The sequence below is a fragment of the Penicillium hordei genome (genome assembly GCF_028827395.1).
Source record: "Penicillium hordei strain IBT 12815 chromosome Unknown utg000005l_segment0_segment0, whole genome shotgun sequence".
Lineage (NCBI taxonomy): Eukaryota > Fungi > Ascomycota > Eurotiomycetes > Eurotiales > Aspergillaceae > Penicillium > Penicillium hordei.
This window is the reverse complement of record NW_026623146.1, coordinates 252,779-272,339: the sequence shown is the minus strand read 5'-3', so window position 1 is coordinate 272,339 and position 19,561 is coordinate 252,779. Positions and strand designations below refer to the sequence as shown.

General features: G+C 49.9%; 10 protein-coding genes across 10 annotated transcripts; 3 read left to right on the top strand and 7 right to left on the bottom strand.

Annotated features, from left to right (window-relative positions):
* Positions 1 to 24: 24 nt before the first annotated feature.
* N7537_009073 (Aminoglycoside phosphotransferase) lies at positions 25 to 1,641 on the top strand (the record flags this gene model as incomplete). Its single annotated transcript, XM_056900127.1, has 5 exons — positions 25 to 310; positions 372 to 604; positions 635 to 733; positions 794 to 1,505; positions 1,565 to 1,641. 5 exons carry the CDS (start codon positions 25 to 27, stop codon positions 1,639 to 1,641), a joined length of 1,407 nt encoding a protein of 468 aa, XP_056748795.1.
* Positions 1,642 to 1,929: 288 nt separating this feature from the next.
* N7537_009072 (40S ribosomal protein eS25) lies at positions 1,930 to 2,736 on the top strand. Its single transcript, XM_056900126.1, has 4 exons — positions 1,930 to 1,982; positions 2,049 to 2,103; positions 2,247 to 2,456; positions 2,520 to 2,736. The coding sequence occupies exons 1-4, from the start codon at positions 1,980 to 1,982 to the stop codon at positions 2,540 to 2,542; spliced, it is 291 nt and encodes a 96-aa protein (XP_056748794.1). The 5' UTR covers positions 1,930 to 1,979; the 3' UTR covers positions 2,543 to 2,736.
* Positions 2,737 to 2,821: 85 nt separating this feature from the next.
* N7537_009071 (putative heme/steroid binding domain protein) lies at positions 2,822 to 3,661 on the bottom strand (the record flags this gene model as incomplete). The annotated part of the gene is made up of 2 exons (XM_056900125.1): positions 2,822 to 3,319; positions 3,404 to 3,661. The coding sequence occupies 2 exons, from the start codon at positions 3,659 to 3,661 to the stop codon at positions 2,822 to 2,824; spliced, it is 756 nt and encodes a 251-aa protein (XP_056748793.1).
* A 218-nt stretch (positions 3,662 to 3,879) lies between these two features.
* Positions 3,880 to 5,024, bottom strand: N7537_009070 (GTR/RAG family Ras-related GTP-binding protein; the record flags this gene model as incomplete). Its single annotated transcript, XM_056900124.1, has 3 exons — positions 3,880 to 4,131; positions 4,183 to 4,866; positions 4,924 to 5,024. Coding segments are annotated over 3 exons (954 nt in total), but the record flags the coding sequence as incomplete, so codon positions are not given.
* A 1,644-nt stretch (positions 5,025 to 6,668) lies between these two features.
* On the bottom strand, positions 6,669 to 8,627 carry N7537_009069 (uncharacterized protein; the record flags this gene model as incomplete). The annotated part of the gene is made up of 5 exons (XM_056900123.1): positions 6,669 to 7,452; positions 7,501 to 7,950; positions 8,014 to 8,307; positions 8,366 to 8,454; positions 8,520 to 8,627. 5 exons carry the CDS (start codon positions 8,625 to 8,627, stop codon positions 6,669 to 6,671), a joined length of 1,725 nt encoding a protein of 574 aa, XP_056748791.1.
* Positions 8,628 to 8,819: 192 nt separating this feature from the next.
* Positions 8,820 to 9,063, bottom strand: N7537_009068 (uncharacterized protein; the record flags this gene model as incomplete). The annotated part of the gene is made up of 2 exons (XM_056900122.1): positions 8,820 to 9,029; positions 9,052 to 9,063. 2 exons carry the CDS (start codon positions 9,061 to 9,063, stop codon positions 8,820 to 8,822), a joined length of 222 nt encoding a protein of 73 aa, XP_056748790.1.
* Positions 9,064 to 9,467: 404 nt separating this feature from the next.
* N7537_009067 (putative short chain dehydrogenase/reductase) lies at positions 9,468 to 10,451 on the top strand (the record flags this gene model as incomplete). Its single annotated transcript, XM_056900121.1, has 1 exon — positions 9,468 to 10,451. One exon carries the CDS (start codon positions 9,468 to 9,470, stop codon positions 10,449 to 10,451), a length of 984 nt encoding a protein of 327 aa, XP_056748789.1.
* Positions 10,452 to 10,594: 143 nt separating this feature from the next.
* N7537_009066 (putative acid phosphatase) lies at positions 10,595 to 12,519 on the bottom strand (the record flags this gene model as incomplete). The annotated part of the gene is made up of 7 exons (XM_056900120.1): positions 10,595 to 11,508; positions 11,567 to 11,901; positions 11,962 to 12,127; positions 12,189 to 12,204; positions 12,275 to 12,309; positions 12,363 to 12,375; positions 12,430 to 12,519. 7 exons carry the CDS (start codon positions 12,517 to 12,519, stop codon positions 10,595 to 10,597), a joined length of 1,569 nt encoding a protein of 522 aa, XP_056748788.1.
* A 404-nt stretch (positions 12,520 to 12,923) lies between these two features.
* N7537_009065 (ribonuclease Z) lies at positions 12,924 to 16,028 on the bottom strand (the record flags this gene model as incomplete). Its single annotated transcript, XM_056900119.1, has 1 exon — positions 12,924 to 16,028. One exon carries the CDS (start codon positions 16,026 to 16,028, stop codon positions 12,924 to 12,926), a length of 3,105 nt encoding a protein of 1,034 aa, XP_056748787.1.
* A 1,121-nt stretch (positions 16,029 to 17,149) lies between these two features.
* N7537_009064 (bZIP transcription factor) lies at positions 17,150 to 19,011 on the bottom strand (the record flags this gene model as incomplete). The annotated part of the gene is made up of 2 exons (XM_056900118.1): positions 17,150 to 17,994; positions 18,057 to 19,011. 2 exons carry the CDS (start codon positions 19,009 to 19,011, stop codon positions 17,150 to 17,152), a joined length of 1,800 nt encoding a protein of 599 aa, XP_056748786.1.
* Between the last annotated feature and the right edge of the window lie 550 nt (positions 19,012 to 19,561).

The following is a 19,561-nucleotide window of genomic DNA, read 5'->3' as shown; positions in this document are numbered from 1 at the left end:
TGTGAGGGTCCAACAACGGTGATTATGGGGTATCTTTCGTCTCTTTCCGTACACGTTCGGGGAATCGCTCAGGCAATCGCCTCAATCTCATCCTCAATTGTGGACCATGTCACGCTGAAACGAAAACGTGAAAATGAAGATTCTGACGAGGAGGATGATTTGGATCCCCTTGACATAGATCCATTCGACGCAGTATTGGAAAGGGTGAAAGTGAAGCATATCGGTAAACACGTGGCCGCGATTCGCGCGAAGATTCAACCAAGTGGCAAGAAGAACATTCCTGTCGTTGAGGTTGGGTCTCACACTTTCTGTGGGCAGGACATTTTCTACAAGGTAAAGTTTTGCTGATGGGGTTAAATGGATGCTCAAAGTCCCGGCTATCGAAACCCCTGATCAATTCGACGAAGACGATGCCGAGGCCCTTCGCTCGGAAGTATTGACAATGATCATGTTGCGACGTGAAACAACTATCCCAATCCCCGAGGTCTTTTCATACGACAATACATGCAAAAACAGGCTCAAAGTTCCCTTTATCCTCATGGAGTTCATTGAGGGTCGGCCTTTGACTGAGGCATGGCATTATCGGGAATCTCCAAAAGAAGTTGTATAGGCTCGGCGCACACGCTGTCTGCAGGACATGGCTGCTGCGTATCTCCAACTTGCAAAATACATGTTCAACGAAAACAAGCCCTTGATATTTGACGACCAAGATCGCCTTATTGGTGTTGTGCCAGTGAAGGAAGACCCATTCTCGGGTCTCAAAGTAGCTTATACTTCTCGTCTGGACCGGTAGTGGAAAGATGACTTTGTGCTTCAAGAGTTGCTGAAGCTTCTTCGGATGTTTGCCGACTGGACTCCAGAGCCAATTGCTGGAAAGTCATTTGTTATGACCCATCCAAACCCCAACATATTCAACTGTCTTGTTTCAGATGATGGTTCTGTGCGGGCAATCCTCGACTGGCACGGCGCGAAAGCCGAGCCACCAAGTATAGGGAATGAGTCGTATCCACTATGGCTGATGCGCGACTGGGATCTGACCGTGTACGGTTGGACCGAAGAGATGGAACATAGAATCAAGGACGAGGATTGGATGTTGGAAGGCTCACCGGATACGCTGGAGTTCTATCGAAACATCTATGTGCAATGTATCGCAAATCTGCGGCCAGAAAGCAAGAACGCCAGATTGACCCGCAATTCCCCTCTCTTCCGACATTTGCTGGTGTCGATGTTTAGCTTGGGCAGGGCCAGAAAAATCTTGGACGAAGTTATGAAGCGAGTGGTGAAGAACGGGAATGATAACAGCTGGCCATTGAACCCATCCAACACCGGTAAAGACAACAATGACAGCGAAAACCACAGTTCTGCCAAAGAAAATGATGCGATAGGCCAGGACAATTCACCCAAGGAGACCGAGGATAAAGCGGAACATGGTGGTATCGAAGCAGATATTGATGAAGAACATCTAGTTGATATTTGTGGATTTCTCAAGGCCTTGGACAAAGATGGTATGTGTAAGAATCAAGAAAAGCTTCTCGAGGCGGGATTTCATGCTTTATTTTCTTAGCTAACTTCGAGATTGTGCCCGACTGGTGTTCGATGTATGTAGTGATGCACAATGACTTCAAAGACTGCAGTTGTTAAGCATCATTGTTGATGTTGGAGAACAAATAAATTTGTTTGAAAATCATATAAAAACAAAGATTGGGTCCTTTCCTTTCTTTTTGGGTCCTCTCTTCTATTCTCTAGAAGCACCTTAAAATGATATACGGTTCATCGTAAATGTGAGAGACACCTCAGGCAGAACATATCCCGGATGATGTCAGCAATATTATGTAATTAAATACGTCAGCCAATGGCAACATCCAGACTAACCGATCAAGGGCTTAGGGCTCACCTCAGTCACGCCCCACTGCCTTTTCGCACTTGAGCGGCTTCTGGACGTCGCCCTCTTCCTTTGAACATCCACCTCATCCGACAAAATGGTGAGTTCCCCAGCGTACCAATATACAACCGAAAGACACCAATACTAATCGAAATGTGACGAACAGGCGCCCGCAGCAACCGGAGGCAAGAAGCAAAAGAAGAAGTGGTCCAAGGGCAAGGGTACGCAATCACCACCAACCATGCGATCGTGACGATTTCCGCCGAGTTCCCACAAGACACGAAAGAAATCGTTGGACGAGCTGGGGATACGCAAATGATACACCAAGAAGCAACATTTTACTGACACGTCTTTCGCCCTACAGTCAAGGACAAGGCCCAGCACGCCGTCGTTCTCGACAAGGCCACCAACGACAAGCTTCAGAAGGATGTCCAGTCCTACCGTCTGATCACTGTCGCCACCCTTGTCGATCGTCTCAAGATCAACGGCAGCCTTGCCCGCCAGGCTCTCAACGACCTTGAGGCTAACGGCCAGATCAAGAAGGTCGTCGGTCACTCCAGCCTGAGCATCTACAGTGCGTTCCTCTTCAGCATCCCCTCCATCTCGAAACTTGAATACTGATTGCCTCTCTCAATAGCCCGTGCCGTCACCGCCGAGTAAACTTCTCGTCTCTCGTCTTTTCTCGCGGTTTTCTTTTCCTTGCTACGAATGATATCATTTACCATGGGAAGCCCGGCTGGGCATGATGCATAGTGGATTAACGTCTGACTCTTGAAGAGTGTGGAACATTCGCACTCTTGGCCTACGTCAGGTAGTGCGAACTGAATCAAAAAATCTACAAAACTTCATGAAAAGGACCGTCATATTCCGTAGACTTCTTCTCGACATCTACCTGCACTATCCACAACAACGCAGCACAAAAAAACACCCAAAGTAGCCCTACGCCTTTTCCACCATCGCACTCCTCTTCGGTCGCTGCTTCTGCGCATTCTCACAAAGCGGCCACGGCTCTTCTTCAACACCTCCATCCTCAACCACAACCCTTCCAGCCTCAAAATACTTGGCGTGGTTCGCAAAGAATCCACTCCATCTATTCACGGTTGCCTCAACCCGCCCTCTAGCAGCCCGTAACTCCTTCTCGCGCCGGATTTTCTTCTCCGCAGACGTCACACCCTCTTCCTCGATATCCTCAACGGGAAGGAACATAATCTCGACACCGCGCATGTCGTTTGTAAGATCCTCCTTAAAGCATCCTGTGACAAAAGCGCGTGTTGCGTCCCGCCCCGCGAAAAAGTTGTAGCTCCCGCCCGGTCCATAGATCATGCGGTTTGCTGAGACGTCGAAGACGGTCCCGTTCACGGCGACGTAGAGGGGGAGGTTGGTGTCTGTGCCGTTGTATAGGGATAGTTGGCTTGGTGTCAGGGTAACGGGGCCTTGCTTTAGTTTTTGAAATATGTGTTAGCTTGAACTGTGGCGTGACTTTTTTTTCTTTTGTAAACTCGAGGACCGGGAGTCGCATACCACCCACTGTTTCACCACCGGCCACCGTGTATACCATGGTCTGTAACCCCACAGCACGGACTCGAAGGAAGTCATGTAATAGGAGAGACCACCGCAAGCAATCAGTAGGGTCACAATCACGCGGATTATGTCCAGTACACTTATGCTGCGGTCTTGATCGGTTTCATCGTTGCCGGAGTGCTGTCTGGAATTTGGTTCTTTGTCCGGCCCATTGCTGGACTTTGACGTGGCTGTTGATCGCTGGCGGAGTTCTGACATTTCTCGTAGATGTGTGTCGACTGAGGAGTTGTAGGATCATATGATGACCATTTGGATTGTTGTTATTGGAGTTGCACAGGTGGAGGACTTGGCTGACAAAACCCAAAGTCCAGCCCCGAGTAGACTATCCACAACTTCAAATTCACAACGGAATCTGATGTGCATTATCAATCCAATTTCTAACTATTTCTTCAAGCTGCATTCATCGCTAAAGATACAAGAGGCTTGAATTCATAACGTAGCCAAGAAATACACCCGGCTTTTTAGTTCTAACGTCAAATTTGCCTCCATTTAATTTCCATCATTTGCTTGCGGTTGCAGATTCCCCTTCTTGGGCCGCGGACCCTTCTTCCCAGCTGCGCGAGAAGACTTCGTTCAGGGCGTCTTGGAAGGTACGGCAGTTCATGTCAATCAGACCTCGCTTGTCCTTGGCTTCGGGGTTGCGAATCACCGACACTAGACAGAGATACCTGTAGATTAAGGTCAGTATACATAATCAAAACACTCGTTGAGAGACATACTTGTTCATCTCCATCAAATGGATCATGGTCTGATCATGCAACACCACATGGCTTTCAGCTTCTTGGATCTGGTCGCCCAGTCGCTTGCGAACTGGGTGATCCCAAGAGTACAATTCAGAGATATCGACAATCACATCGATATAATCAGAGCACATCTCGTAGCAAGCCATGTCCACGGGTCGGGTGTCGGAAGCGATATAAATTTTACTCAGAACGTCGAAGAGGTATGTCTTTTCAAACCCACAGTTATTGGCGAGGGTGTTGATGAGATTCTCAAGTGTAGATAAGTTGGGGATCAGCTTCTGAATCACTTTGCTGAAGGCTTCAAAGACAGAGTAATCGTAGATGGAAGTCAGATAGTAGTGCACGGGCGCATTCTCATATCCAGCGTCGCTGAGCTCGTCGGAGATGCGCTGCACAATGTCCTGGAATGTGTCGGTGCGGTACTCGTCTGACAGCCCATCGACCTTGTGGATGAAAACTTCAATGTTGATCCCGGGATAGAATTGCTGGACAGTCAATATGGTGCGGTTGAGCCGCGCCACTGAGTCCAGGTAGTCATCCTGTGCATCGATCACCCAAACCAGGGCGCCCAGACTGCCGAATATATCCTCGAGGTCGAAGGCGGACTCGAAGTATTCGAGTTGACCCGGGAAATCCCAAACTTGGAAATCCATAAAAGAGCTGCAGACTCCAGGTCAGCGAAAACCGTATTCAGCATGTCCTTCCTTTAAAACTTACTGGATTGAGTCCTTCTGGATCCGAGTCGTGGACTCCAAGAAGAGTGTCTCGTTTGGCGGCATCTTATGGAATACCACACTAGCAATGGATGACTTACCACTCCTAGTACACAGTTAATATCTCCGTTGTGAGATCTGATAGAGAAAACTTGCCTGCGGAGTCCCATTAGAAGAAGACGAGGTTTAACATCAGGGCCTTTGGTGTTAGGCACAGAGGCCGATTTGGCCCGAGTTGGCGCAGTCACTTGGCTGTTTCCCTGTAAATTATCCAGAAGGCTTAGCTCGGCTTCAGTCTTATGGAATGGAATTTCACGCCGTCGCTTCCAAAAATTAAACTCACGTCCTATAAAAGGACCATGAGGCCGGCTCACGCCGGCTACCGGTGAGTCGGACATTTAATCAAACAAAAGGGGCATGCATTTTGGGATTGGTGAGGCAAAAGACAGCTTATGGTTATCAGGACGGAAAATTCATGGGCTAGGGGCAGGGTGGAATAAATCAACGCATCACATGTTTGAGGGAAATAAGGTATTGGGCAGTCAGCGAGCCCAACCAGGCTACTATCCCTTAAGATAACAAGGAAAGGTCCAAAGCTGAAGACGGAGACCCGTAGATGGTATTATCTTGCAACGGCCCATTGTGACAGCAGCCGTGGTAGACCAAAATTGGAAATCCATGTTCTTTGCCTATTGTAGGGCTCATTTGGCTGCCTAGAAAGGTCTGTGGAGCTTCTCTATCCCCTGGGAGATAGCAAAAAGGGTCCGGAACCAAGCAGCTGTCTCACAACGGCCCGTGCATGGATGCAGCGAAAGCGGTAACTAACCGAGCTTCACCAAATGACCCAGCCGTAGTTCGAGGCAATATAGGGGGGAGGGTTCGAGGATATGTGTTTGGGGGGAAAAAAGAGTTTCTTACCTCCATTGGACGGGCAGACATCTAGATATAAGATGTTAGAGTCTGGGGTATGCATTAAGAATGGTTTGGGTGTACTTACTACGCAATGTATTTTGTATTAGACAGGGATAATCAGGCTAATGCAAAGTCAAAATTTCTCCGTTACCACGAAGAAGAATGGTAAAAGGAACTGGTCGAGCTCAATTTAACGGCAAAGAGCAACTATTGACATCTGCATGTGCTAATCTCGCCTAGGACGGAAGCCGCAAGGTTCCCAGATTTTGCTTGGGTGGTGGTACAGAATCGGATATCTGCAGTCAAATCTGTATCATTGTCTCAGGGTTTGGAAATTCAATTCACGGCGGAGGAGGGTGGGTTGGGGCGATCGTTGAGTAACGGTTGTGCTGTCCGAGTGCGGGGGTTGGAGTAGCTCGGAGCTTGGAAGCGAGACGAAGCGCGATCGGGCCGGATATGTAACGTGCACGATAGCGCGGCAAGTGATCTAAAAAGGTTTGTTCAAAAGATGTAGGGTTTTCTTTGATTTGAAGGGGTATTTCTTATGGAATTGTGGTAAGGAGGAGAGGATGGGGGAAGAGGAAGAGCAGGACCAAGGAGCCGTTATCTTTGAGCTTCTATCTTATCGGCTCTAATCTGTCATAGACCGCCTGTTATATTCTGCCGCTATATTACCGCCTCTTCCAGGGCTATCAACCTCTGAACTCCATTTATGATGCTTGGCCAAGGCCGCAGAAGATGCGTCGATGGACTACTCCAGAATTGAGCGTTGATCCTTAAACGGATTGGTGGAATTTGATAGTAATAAACTTTTTTTTATCATTAACCTCGTCCAGTTCACACGGCAACCATCCGGCGGCTGTGTCCATGAGCATGTTTAGTCCCATGCTGATGACCCAGATAATCACTGATTCGATGCTTCCCTTGCTCCGGTTTCTCTTCCTCCTCTTCCCCTTCCTCTTCGTCGGCCTCAAGTGCAGGCCACTCTTCCCAACCATCTTCCCACATCTTCGCTAACTTATCTGACTTTTCCTCTCTGCTCATTTTCTTGTTCTTCATCACCTTCTCCCACTTCTTCATATCCTTATCATCTAAAAGACACTCATCCAACAAAGCACTGATCTTGACAGTGTCAATGCCTTCCCCGATAAACACTAGTTCCTGGCGACGGTCACCCCAGGGACCTTGGAAATCATTCTGGATGGATTCCCGTACATCCTCGTCTTCGGGCCAATCCGCATCGGGGACTTCAGCAAACCAAGGTCCACCGCATCCAAGGGTCATCATACCACCTGCTTGACTCCATTCGCCAAATTGCCAGGGCCGGGTTGTGAGCCAGAAGAAGCCCTTGGAGCGGAGAACTGGGCCAAAGGCCGGGTTGGTACGTTTGTTGTTCAGAATGACCACCGGGTCAGGCTGTTCAAAATCTTCCACTGACTCGGAGTCGGAGTCTGTGTCCATTGCATCTTCGTTTTCCTCGTCTTCCTCGTCTTCCTCGTCACCTTCTTCTTCTTCCACTTCATTATTCTGAAGAATGATGAACTTGTCGTGGAGAAGAGCGAAGAGGCGGCGCGAATGGAAGGGTCGACGAGCAGTGTAAACGAAGTTGTTGATACCGTACCTATATCGGTGAGCAAATTATTCACAAATAAAGAACTGCCAAACTTACTCCAATGTCTCTGGTTTCGGTGCCATCCGGTCACCATTGCCTGTCGTCTGTATCGTCATTTCGTGCAGACTCTGCAACCATCCAGGCCCAGAAGCAGCACGGATAAAATCAAATTTGTTTGTGTTGATGATCTCCCGGACATCTATTTGAGAGTAACTTGACTCGAGAATCTTTGCGATTGGGTTCAATAGCTTCAGCAAATGCATAAGCTTATCCCGTGTTGCTTGGTCAACCGTCTCAACCTTATTGAGAATCAACACATCGGCAAACTCAATCTGATCCACCATGAGATCAGATATTGTGCGCTCATCCTCAGGGATGATTTCTTCTTTCCCATAGCGGTCAGAGAGGAACTCTGCCGTGTCGAAGCTAGAAAGCAAGTTGAACGCATCAATGACAGTGACGGTAGTGTCTAACCGAGCCATTGTGTGCAAGCCACCTAGCTCCACGCTATATCAAGACATGTCAGCAAGTCCACGGTAAGAGGACATGTGTGTGGTGGGGAAACAATACATCTCGTTCAGGATCTTCTTTGCATCGACATCATCATTGGCGATCTGATCTTCAGCCTCCAACATGGCCGAACTAAACTCAGCCGTGAAGGTCTCAGCCACTTGCATAGGCTCACTAATACCAGTCGATTCAATGATGACATAGTCAACCTCATTTCGTTTGGTCAGAGCTGCAAGTTCAGCCAGCAAATCTCCACGAAGAGTGCAGCAGATGCATCCGTTTTGAAGTCGGATGAGCTTCTCAGTTGTCTGAGAGACTTTGTGGTTTTGGATGAGGGTAGCGTCGATATTCAGCCTAATGAAACGAGACAATTAGCTTATATCCTATGTTCTCCATTCAATGTGGAACTTACTGGCTCATATCGTTGACGATGACAGCAATCCGTAACCCATGATCAGGGGACTTGAGGATGTGTTTGAGGAGTGTTGTTTTGCCGCTTCCCTATACATATGTGTTAGTGTCCCTGGGCACGACTCAAAGTTGGTACAATTGCTGCTATGTCATACCAGGAAGCCTGAAAGCAAGGTGACAGGCATCTGCCGTGTTTTCGATTTTTCTTCCCTTGGGGCCGGGACATTGTAAGAGACCGAGTCTCTTCCGGAATCAATGACCATAGTGAATGTGCGTAACTTTTGGGGTTGGTTATACAAAGCAAGAAAGAAGAAAGAAAAGGAATATAGGCTAAGCCTTTAGGAGCTCTAGAGTATCACATTATATAGCATCTTCTATCCCGGGTCACCGTCTCCAAGTTCCTCACGCCCTAACGCTCTAACGCTGCCGGTTGCATTTCTGATGTAGTACAAATGTCAATACAGGTCCTCCAAGGTTGATAGTATACCAGTGGAGCCATAGCTTGTCCAATGAAGTGTATGATTTGAAATGGCGATGATAATTGCTGTGTTATAAGTGGCCGGTGTGAATCGTCCGCAAGGTACCTGGCTGGCTCCAATGACTTTCACGGTCCTCAATTGACAACATTGGTTTTGAAAATCTGTATTAGGGGATTTGTGATTGGACTTTGGTTGGTTTCTTAATTACTTGACGGGTCATTTCTAGACTAGTGGTGCATGTAGGGTTAGACTAGGATATAGAGCTGGGATTGGATGAATGACAAGCTTGGATCTCTAAATAATCCACATGAAAGAACATTAATAAGGTAAAGCTTCGATTATCCCATCCAACAGGACTTTAACATTAATTCATTGATGCAGATATAACCTCCGATATACCCCTTCAACCTACTCCAATTCCAATCGGCGCTCGGCTCGAAGGGCGGGCCGATGACCTGCCAAATCGCCGGTCTAAGAATGATACAACGTCAACCTCGAACCTATAAAAGGGGGTTACATTGACAGCAATAGAAATAAGAAATAACCTCATCTATCAATTATCACACATTGATCATCCGATATCATAACTCATTCAAAAACAACCAAAATCCCACTCCACCCAAAATGACCGACCTGGGAACATACACCAAACCCCTAGCTTATCTCGGCCTCTTTGCCCTGGGAAAAACTGCCTTCTCCCTAACCCGCCAAGCAACAACCTTCCTCCTCCCAAGTACCCTCCAACGCTACAACTCTACAAAAACAAACTGGGCCCTCGTCACCGGCGCAACAGACGGAATAGGTTTCGGCTTCGGTCAGGAACTCTGCGCGCGCGGGTTCAATGTTATTCTACACGGCCGGAACGCTGAGAAACTCGACCGGCGTCGTCGCGAATTACAGGCGCTGTTTCCTGAAGTCTGTGTTGCTGTGCTTGTGCGCGATGCACAGAATTTGACTACCGATATTGACGACGTTGATGCGGAGGTCCGCGATATTATTCGTCGCTGTAATAGCACTGCTGGGTCCGATTCCCAGGGTGGTACCGGCAGATTGACTGTTCTTGTTAATAATGTTGGTGGTGAGACGAGACCTTCGACACTCCTCAAAGAGTATACCTTTGAGGATGTGCAGGCGACGGTCTCGCGGAATGCGACATTCGCCATTCAGATTACGCGTGTTCTGGCGGCACAGCTGGAAGAGAATGCGCCTGGTCTCGTGATGAATGTTTCTTCTCTTGCGGCGTTTGGATTGCCGTATATGAGTATTTATAGCTCCGCGAAGGGATTTGTCGATTCTTTTACGAAGTCGCTGCGCGAGGAGTTTGCCGCCGAAGGGAAGAAGGTCGAGGTTCTAGGCTTGCGAGTTGCGGAAGTCAGAACTCCTGGATATGATGTTAAAAGTAACTTGTTTATTCCTGAGGCGAGAGTGCTGGCTGCTGCTGGCTTGGATCGGGTTGGGTGTGGGCAGGATATTGTATGGGCTTATTTCTGGCATTGGTTGCAGGGCTTGTCGTTTGAGTATCTACCGCGCTCGGTGTTGATGAAGATTGCTACGATGAAGCTGAAGGCGATCAGAGCAGATCTAGAGGCCAAGGCGAAGCGCAACTGAGATGGCTACTAATTTATTATACCTCTGTTTCTAGCTCTCTACTCCTCACTCATAATAAACACAATGCACAGCATATGAAGATACATGGGGGGAAAAAAAGTTATTTGCAATTAAAAATATCAGCATTACAGTTTATAAAATATCTAGAAGCCAGCCGGGGCCTTCTCACAATCATCCTGGCCGTGGAGCCCTGCGCCAAGGTTCGACGTGCACTCGAATTGCCAGTCCTTGGGCGTGAACTTATCGACAATCTCCTTGAAGGCATCCAAGGTGCAGAATGTCTCATCGCCAGGCAGGTGGTTCTCAGGCTTAGCAGCACAACCGGGGATAAGGACCGGTTGGTCATTATAGCGAATACGGACATAGTGCTTCTGCAGAGACTCGCGAGCGCCTTCGGAGAGGGTTTCGAGAGGGGCGCGTGCAGTATCGGAGGTGGAGGGTTGCTTCGGTGCGGACTTACCGAACAGCTGGGAGAGGACACCAGGCTTCTTAGATGCGACCGGTGGGTTGGAGAACTCCTCGAGCATGACGCCGGCGTTGGAATCGGGGCGGGGCGCTTGGGAGAAGAGCTCAACTGCAACAGAGGACGTAAATGGAGGCCATGACTGGTTCTGGAATCCACCAACACTGGACAGGATCGCTGCCAGGGTAGTGTCGTGGCAGCCGCTCATAGCAAACTTGATAGCTTTGCCGGTCTCTGGGTTTCCTGACCCGGACGCAGCCGTCTCACTGCGCCAGGCACCTTCCACGGCGGTGCTGACCATGCGGTCAACCACGTCACCCATGAGAGCACCAATTCCCAGCTTACGGTACTCGCTGCTCTCGCTGTAGCCAGCAAACCACTCCTCAACCGCAATTCGGTCCACGACAGCACGACCCTTCTTGTCATAGAACTCGGATGGGAGCTTAGTGCCTGGGCCATGGGCATCGGTTGCGTTGATGGTGTCCATGATTCCAGAAAGACGAGGGTGCGCATCGACAGCAACCTTGGGGGATTCTTCGGGCATATGTTTTGACCAGAGGCTGTTCAAGTACGCCATTTGTTCAGAGTCATTCCCTGCATTGAAATCATTAGCCGTAACCCTTATCTGCATATCGCACTGATAAGCCCATACATCGTGCAGCGGCGCGGTCGGCAAAAAGCCGTGATAGCTGCCGGAACCGTTTACAATTCCCTTCGTTGGGGAATAGTGTCTCCTCATTAACCTGGCGGGCCACAATCACCGGGGGTGGGAAGTCAAGCGTGCGCGCGCTAGCCGGGTACATGCCCCAAAAGGCTTCCTGGAGCGACTCCAAAGCACGGGGGATCGGCGTAGCGCGCAGGTACATATCTTCGGCGTCGCTCTTGATCTGAGGCATGAACCCGAGTTGGTCGACGTATAGATGGCGCAGTCGTTGTCCGAGCGCATATGTCGTCTCACGGCCCTTGTCTGTGAGCTCGCCATGCAAGCTTCAAATGGCATGATTTAGCTTTTGTTTACGTACCTATCAGAACTCCACAGCAACTTACCACATCGCTTCGACTGGTCCTCCCGGTGCTGTTGCGATCACGGACTGGTCATTACTGCCGAATGACTCCATTTTCCGGCGCCATTGGAATCCGTTCCATTCCGAGAGGTCTTTGCTGCTCGATGCCATCTGCACCATACGTCTTGCGACGCCGCAATACGGCCAGTCTTATCAAGGGAAAATGTTAGCATATTATCGGCCGATATTGGTATCAGGAGATTGGCATACATGGACTTAGACCTGTCTTTGGGAGGTGTTAGCGGAAACCGTCGGAGAGCGGGTTTGGGGGATGGGGTTTGTCAATTGCGGCATACATTTGTGAATCGCGATGATACGGGTGTGCGTTCACCTAGGAACAATTAGAAATACTCTCAGAGGCAGAATTGTGAATGAATTTCTCACCATGACGAAGGAACTGTAGTGGTTAGCTATGTTGCGTCTTGGTCAATGTGGGGACTAAACCGCTTACCACTTGCACGAGCTCCAGCTTCAGAGCTGCCGGGTACAGGCGAGCGAGCTCATCCTGTGTATAGGGGTCACGAGGAATGAGAGTGGTCATCTCGAATCAATTGAGAGAGATCCAGAGATATCTAGGAATCTATAAAATGGAATTGAGTCAAGGAAATAGACTCCCCCCCACAGGGGCGGTGAGGGGGGTGGATTTGTTGGGGTAGAGCGATAAGCCGTTTATGTCGACATTGAATTAGTTAGATATTCTCTGTACTATTATTAAATAGGCTAGGTGCATTAGGTGCGGAGGTTTCTTCTCTTTATACTCATCAGCGTCTAAAATAACATAGGAAAAGCTAGGGAAAACTGGCAACCCAAAAGAATAACGGTAGATATATATGGTCTCCGCACCTCGGCAAGTTCGCCGGAGGGTACTGGCCTCGGACTAGTATTCTCCGAGATGGAAAAAGCTCTTCCAAGCTATGCGTATTTAACATGGTATAATATATACAATTAGGAACACTCCTCGTAGTCACTCGTCTCCCATCCCTCCTCACTTTCACTGGCACTCCAGATAGATCGACTGGGCGCCGTCTGGGCATCGCTAGTCTCAGTTGCTGCAGCTGCAACTGCCGCAGCCGTAGCAGTAGCCATTTGCTTAGCCCACTTCTTATTATTCTTCGCCTTGCGAGCATTCTCCTCTTGCTGACGCGTGTGTTTCACACGCTCGGTTTCCTCGTTCGCCGCTCGCTCCAAGAGCTCGATGAGCTTCTCCAATGCTGGTGCATATGCCTGCGCAAGGGCGAAGTCCCCGACCTTGATACGCATATAGTCCATCGCTCCTGCGACGGGGCCGGTATAAACGCCGGGCCTTTGTCGAGATGCCGCTGTGTTGATGTCGTCGGACAGTAGGACGTCGTTGGAGCCCGCTGGTTCATCTTGAGGGTCGTCAAATGGGATATCCGCATCTGCAGGCTCTTTTGCACCTGGGTCCTGGTTGAATTCGAATTTGCGTGGGCTTCGCTTGTCTACAAAGGCTACCTTCTGGTAGCGCTGGCTGAAATGAGTGAGCAGAACAGCGCGCGCTTGCATGCGGCGGCCGACTTCAATTGCCTCGGAGGAGGTCGAGTGCCGCTTGGCCCTAGCCGATCCGACCATGTCGGGTTGGAAGGTGGCCTCGTGGATAAGCACGGTCGAATCCTGTCCGATGACGGCGAATTTGTCTGATGGCCTGCAGTCGCCAGAGTAGGAAACCTTGAATCCATTTGAGAAGACAAGGGAAACAGCGAGCGCACCCTTGCAGTGTTTGACGCGGCAAGTGAGTAGGTCTGCAAGGCCAGTGGCAGACCTGAGAAGAGGAGTGAGGGGGGAAGATTGGTCCGTGAAGGTAACAGTATGACGGTGATAACTAGATGGCTGGTGTGAGAACGAGGTGGTGATTTTAGACCCATTCACTTCGGGGTTGGCGGAAAGAGTAAGCAGTTTGTCAAATCCGAAGTCCTCGACTTGTGAATATTCTTCCAACCAGGAAATCATTGCATCATCAGACACAAGAGCCAGTCGCTTCTCCTGGAGGATCTTGGCCATATTGGTTTCAGGTCTAGCAGTAGAGCCAGATCCACTCTTGAAGTTCTCCGTGTGCCAGGCCTTGATCACAGAGACCGTTCCTAGGTGGTGATCAGCGTGTAAATGACTAATCCAGATCATTCGCAGGTTCTGAAGCACTTCACGAAGTTCTTCAGGCTCGAAAACTCGCTTCAGTTGACCAAGGGTATTCTCGCCACAATCAAGCAAGTAATAGCCATATCCAGGCACCTTCAGCAGTGTGGCAGAGACATTTCGGTATTTGGATGGAACAGAGGAACCAGTACCCAGCGCGATGATCTCTGCATCCGCTCCAGGCCATTGTGTCCGTTGCTCGTGCAACTTTTTCTGGAATGCAGGCTTAGCGACGCGGTGGCGAATGACTTCCATCCGGTGCTGGACAGAACGCGGGATGTTATCCAATACACTCGCTGGGTTGAAACGGGACATCACTTCGTCACTGTTGAACCCAAAGTTGGGCTCCATGTTGATGATAAATCCGGGTTGAAGAGGCTGCAGTGGAGAGTTCTGGCGAGCAGCAATTGCAGATTCCGAATTGGCGTTGGGGGTGCCGGGTTGGGGAAGGGACACATTGTCGTGAACAGGAACCGCATAGCTATCGGCTTTCAGACGAGCAAGTCGAACAGTTGAGCTAGCTGAACTGGTGAACGCCAGATAGTTCGGGCAGTGATCTGGGCTCGACACAGTGTGCTTGCAGTGAGACATGCTGGCGACGAATTCCTGGAATTTAGGATGCTCGGCCACACCTGGTCCAAGAATCCAGATGAACGCTTGCAACTCGGTCGTTACAGCTGGTGACTTCCATTCGGCCCGACTGACCAGGTCCTCGACGTACTCGGAGGATGGCACTTCCATGATAGCAGTGCCTTTTCCGGCTCGGGTCGGTCCCAAAACCATTTCTGGGGTAATAGTCTTCCCATCCAGAGACTCAACGCTCTTGCCCTTCGTCAAATTTGCGTACTTAACGCCTTTCTCGACGTTCAATTCCTGGGCCTTCTTCGGGTCGAACTTTCCACGGATATCGTGGTTCCGCACAATATAGCAGATTGCCTCCTTTGAGGGAGAAGTGGTCGGGAGACTCTCGACAGTCGCACCGGGCCAGGGCTTTCGGACGAGCACCTTGATGTCTGGAAGTGCGTCTTGGCCACCCGGCACCGGACCTTTGTATTGCTCCAGGTCCTTGGTTTCCGGGTTGCGAATGAATATAGCAGCCGGCATCTTAACCTGGGCCAATGGGGTTTCATGGAGGGCATCCATTTTCCATGTTGAGTTGAACATATCCTGCACAATGGACTGCGTCACGAGCAGGTTCTTAGTACGCTGGTCCATATGATCTTCAGGCTGTTCAGATTCCTGGAACTCGTCCAAACTCCGCTTTCGTGGACTTTGTGACCGCGGCTTCGTAACTTGCGAACGAGCCGATGTGTGCGGTTTGAGGGGCAAGGCCCAAACTTTTATGTTAGAGTCGGACCATGAGGGCTTCTCAAAGGGATCCTCGGCGCCGATAGACGTTTGCTTGGCCAGTGTCTCCGAGTCATATTCATTCAAATACACCGGCATGCCCTTCCGAAAAACAAACCGCCGAGACGTGGCAAGTGTATGTGTAAGGTTCGCAGGACCATGAATCGTCAGGTTACCTCTCTGCGAGACCCCCTCACCTTCCTGCACCTTGGGTTCACGGGGCTTGGATTGTTTGCCTTCTTCGGCCTCCCTTTGCGCCCTGCGGGCAGCCTTCTTCTGGTTCTCCTCCTCGATGGCTGCCATAGAGGTTGATACCGTATCAGCAAGGGTCAAAACAATCCCAATCAACCCGCCTGTGTTGGCCCATTCCGTGCGTCCAGTGACAAACACATCGGTGAGGAGAGAAAGCTTCACTCCGCGCTCTGTGCATGCACGCTGTGTGCCTTCCGATAGCTGACCAAAAAAGTATCGCTTGTCCGGGAAGTTGAGGCAAACGGACGTGCCGGGGGTATCGGCCGTTGGGGTCGAGATGACCTGGTAGAAGAATTTCATTGGGGCACTTCCTACTACAGGTACAGGCCGTGAAGGGAGTTCGAGTCTGGATGGTTCACAAATCAAGTAGTCGTCACTATTGGGCCGTCGTTTGCTCGGGACCGGAAGAAAGTATGCGTTTGGTTTGATTGTAGGTTGTCTGATTCGAAGTGGCGACGGTTTCTCTTGAGATTTCTTTTTGTCCGCTAGTTTCGGCACTGATTTGGGGTAGTTGAAGCTCCTCGAACTCAGTTTTGAGTCAACGGGGTTTTGTGAGTCACGGTTTATGGCGCTGCGATACGATCGTAGGGTGGTGAATGGCGAAATCGAGGTTCGAGGGAACGCGCTCCAGGCGACTGCGCGAGTGGTTGCGGTTGACAAGGCACCGCGCACGCAAAAGGAAGCCAACTTGTCTAGAATGGAGAGTATTAAAGGGTAAATGAATTTTTTAAAAAAAGGCCCCTAGGTGTAGTAATGTCAAGGAGTAGGAAATTGGTGGATTCCCACGTTAATAGAAAAAAAAGTAATGGTCGAATTTTGCGGCAGAAAATAATCCATTTGGACCGCCATGGAGCGACTCTTTTTCAAATAAATAGCACAATAGATAGTTAAGCTGTCTTTAAAATGCATAAGTTCGTTTAATACATATTTGGATGATTCAAATAAGTCCCAAAGATTCAACAAATTTACGGTTATGCTCAACGCATGATGTACACAACCTTCCAACATGCAACGCATTACTATAGCATCATTTTGATAAATTGACAAGCATTCTATTTGGCTAAACTACATCCAGAGTATAGGCTATGCATTAAAATAAGACAATCATATGGCCATAAATATCAAGGGTTGGCTTTTACTCCACAGATCCTTCAGATACGCCACTAAAGCTCCAAAGTTGTATCGAGAAGGTCCTTCCTTCTTGGGAGATACACGATATAATAAGAGACAGGCGCCTTAAAACTCCCCAGGACATCTGGAAAAACAAAAGAAAGAAGAACACCCCCCCATGATTCGCAAAATATGGCAGGTTTCACCGCGAGTGTATAGTCACCAGGCGATGACAATGGCAATAGTGAAGAAAAGAGGAATCACATATACAAAGAAAAGAAGGCCGAAAGGGCAAGACGCTAATGGGGGAATCACTGAAGGTGGGATGTGACAGCCGAGACACGCTCGAAGGCAGCGTCAATGCTGTTGCAGAGGGCGTTGAAGGTTCTCTTAGCCGAATCGCTAACTTCAGAGTTGTCAACCACGAGAGTGAACTGAGCAGTCTTCTCGGTGGAGACACCTTCAAAGCTGATGTCCGCGACGGGGGCAGGAGAATCAACAAAGAGAGCAAAGGCAGGATCAGACTCATCAATCTCGACATCGGGGTTGGCAACACCAATGTCAGACTGGCTGGATGAGTCGCTAACGGGACGGTCGACAACGGGGGCCTCATTCTTGGAGCTCTCGGGGATGCTGAAGGAAGAAGAGGATTTTCCGGACAGAACTTCGGCATCGAGGGCCGGGCCCTCGGGAACCTCCATGACAGCAAAGACTGGAGTGTTGCCGTAGTTCATATCGATTCCTGAGTTCCAGCCGGCGTTCATGCCCATGCTGGAGGGGTCCATACCCTGGTTTGGAACCATTACCATATTGGCCTGGGGGTTTTGCTGCATCTGGAACTCCTGGCCACGGTTGGCGTTCGTGTCCTTGGGCATAGCCTGCATGTTGGGCTGGGGTGCAGCCTGCTGGGCTTGTTGCTGCTGAGGTTGCTGTTGAGATTGCTGTTGAGATTGCTGCTGGGATTGCTGCTGGGGTTGGGCGGGCATAGTGTCACCCATGTCGTTGAGGAAGTTGGAAAAGTGAGGAGATCCCAGAAGCATGCGGGCCAAGTCGTTCAGGCGGGCATTTTCTTCGTAAAGAGCGCGGTTCTGGAGGCGAACCTCGTGGGCCTCGTTGGTTCTAGCAGCCACCTCGCTTTCGAGCTGACCAATGTATTCTAGTGAGAGGCATTAGCAAAACGGGCATTACATATGTATTCAAGTGTTCAGAGAGTCATACCCTTGCGGCGAGATCGGAAAGCGCGGGCGGAAACCTTGTTTCGCAACTGGCGGCGCTCTTTGCTGCTGAGCTTCTTGCCCTCCTCACTAGCAAGAAGGCGCTCATCTTCATCCATATCGGCCTCGTCCTTCCGGGCCTTGGCCATCTGCGGCATACCGTTGGAGGGACTGGGGGAGCCCTCGCCATTGGCCATGGCGTTCTGTCGCATCTGCTGAAGTAGACGAGAGATACGCTCCTCAACCACGGGGTCAGGGTTGCGGGGACCGCGGGCCTGAGGCATAGCATCGGGCACTTGATCCGGCCGCTGCTGTATCTGAGGGCGGACCATTTCACTTTGCTTTTGTTGCTGGGCCTTGGCCATCGCAGCCTGCTGCTGATGCATGCCGGGGTACATGCGACCGACCTGTGTAGACGGACCAGCCTGAGCCAGCTCATGGCCGCCGAGAGCGTTGGGATCGACATATTGGCTCTTGCTCCCAGGGTTTGCCGGGTAGAAGTATGGGGAGGGGTTCATGTTTTCGGGATCAATCTCCATCTCCGACGGGTTCCGGCCCGGGGCAGTGTTGAAATCGAATTGGGCGTCCTCGCGCTTCATGTGATGACCAGCATACATATCGGCGTTCACGGGAAATCCTTGGCCATTGTTGAAGCCCATCGGGACCTGGCTGTAGGACATGGACAAAGCACCGGGTGGGAGACCAGTCTGCTGTCTGTGTTCGTCGTACTGGTGGCTTGGAGCCTGGAATGCCAGGGGAGACTGCCCACTTGAGGCAAAGCTGGCACTGCGGGCGTCACTGGCACTGAACTCGGTGCTTGCGACCGACGGTTGGCTGACCATAACCTTCGAGCGGGAGGGATCGGATGTGTAGGTGAGTTGATCGAAGTTGATGAATGAGTCGAGATCCTGGTCATAGTTGGCAACTGGTTGCATCGGATGTTCTGCGAGAGTCGCCATAGTGATCTGGATAAGCCTGTCCCTCGACTGTGTACGGAGTAGGGATAGCGTAAATGGGGTAGTGTGAATATAGCGTGAGATATGGCGTGAGATAGGGAATGCGGGGGGGTATAAATGAGATAGATTGAAGAATAAAAAAAAGAGGGAAAATATAAGGATAAAAATGATCCCAAAAACGAAGGTCTAATAGAGTATGGATTTGGATCTAGATGGATAATGAAATTGGATGGTGGAAATGGGGAAAGGGACAGTGTTCCGGAATAGCAACAGGGGCTTGCGCGTCCTTTCTGAGTCAGCGGGGGCCTCCGGAATGACACCCCGTGATTGGTTGAAATGCAACCGGGCGGGAATTGTTTATCCATACCGCATCCAGGGAATGTTTCCATGATTGTCAGGTCTATACTCTTCTCTACCCTAGATGTCCGTACCAAATTTATGAAAGCCTCATTTACTCTCTACTAGTGATAAGCCAATGCTTGAAAGCTAGATTTTATAAAGTCTATGACCGATAGTCTGTTAGACATTTAATAGTTACAGTGCCCCCCTACTA

Coding starts and splice junctions, on each gene's coding strand:
- N7537_009072 (XM_056900126.1), top strand. Junction 2,104..2,246: donor GAAGTGGTCCAAGGGCAAGG/GTACGCAATCAC, acceptor TTCGCCCTACAG/TCAAGGACAAGGCCCAGCAC. Junction 2,457..2,519: donor CTCCAGCCTGAGCATCTACA/GTGCGTTCCTCT, acceptor CTCTCTCAATAG/CCCGTGCCGTCACCGCCGAG.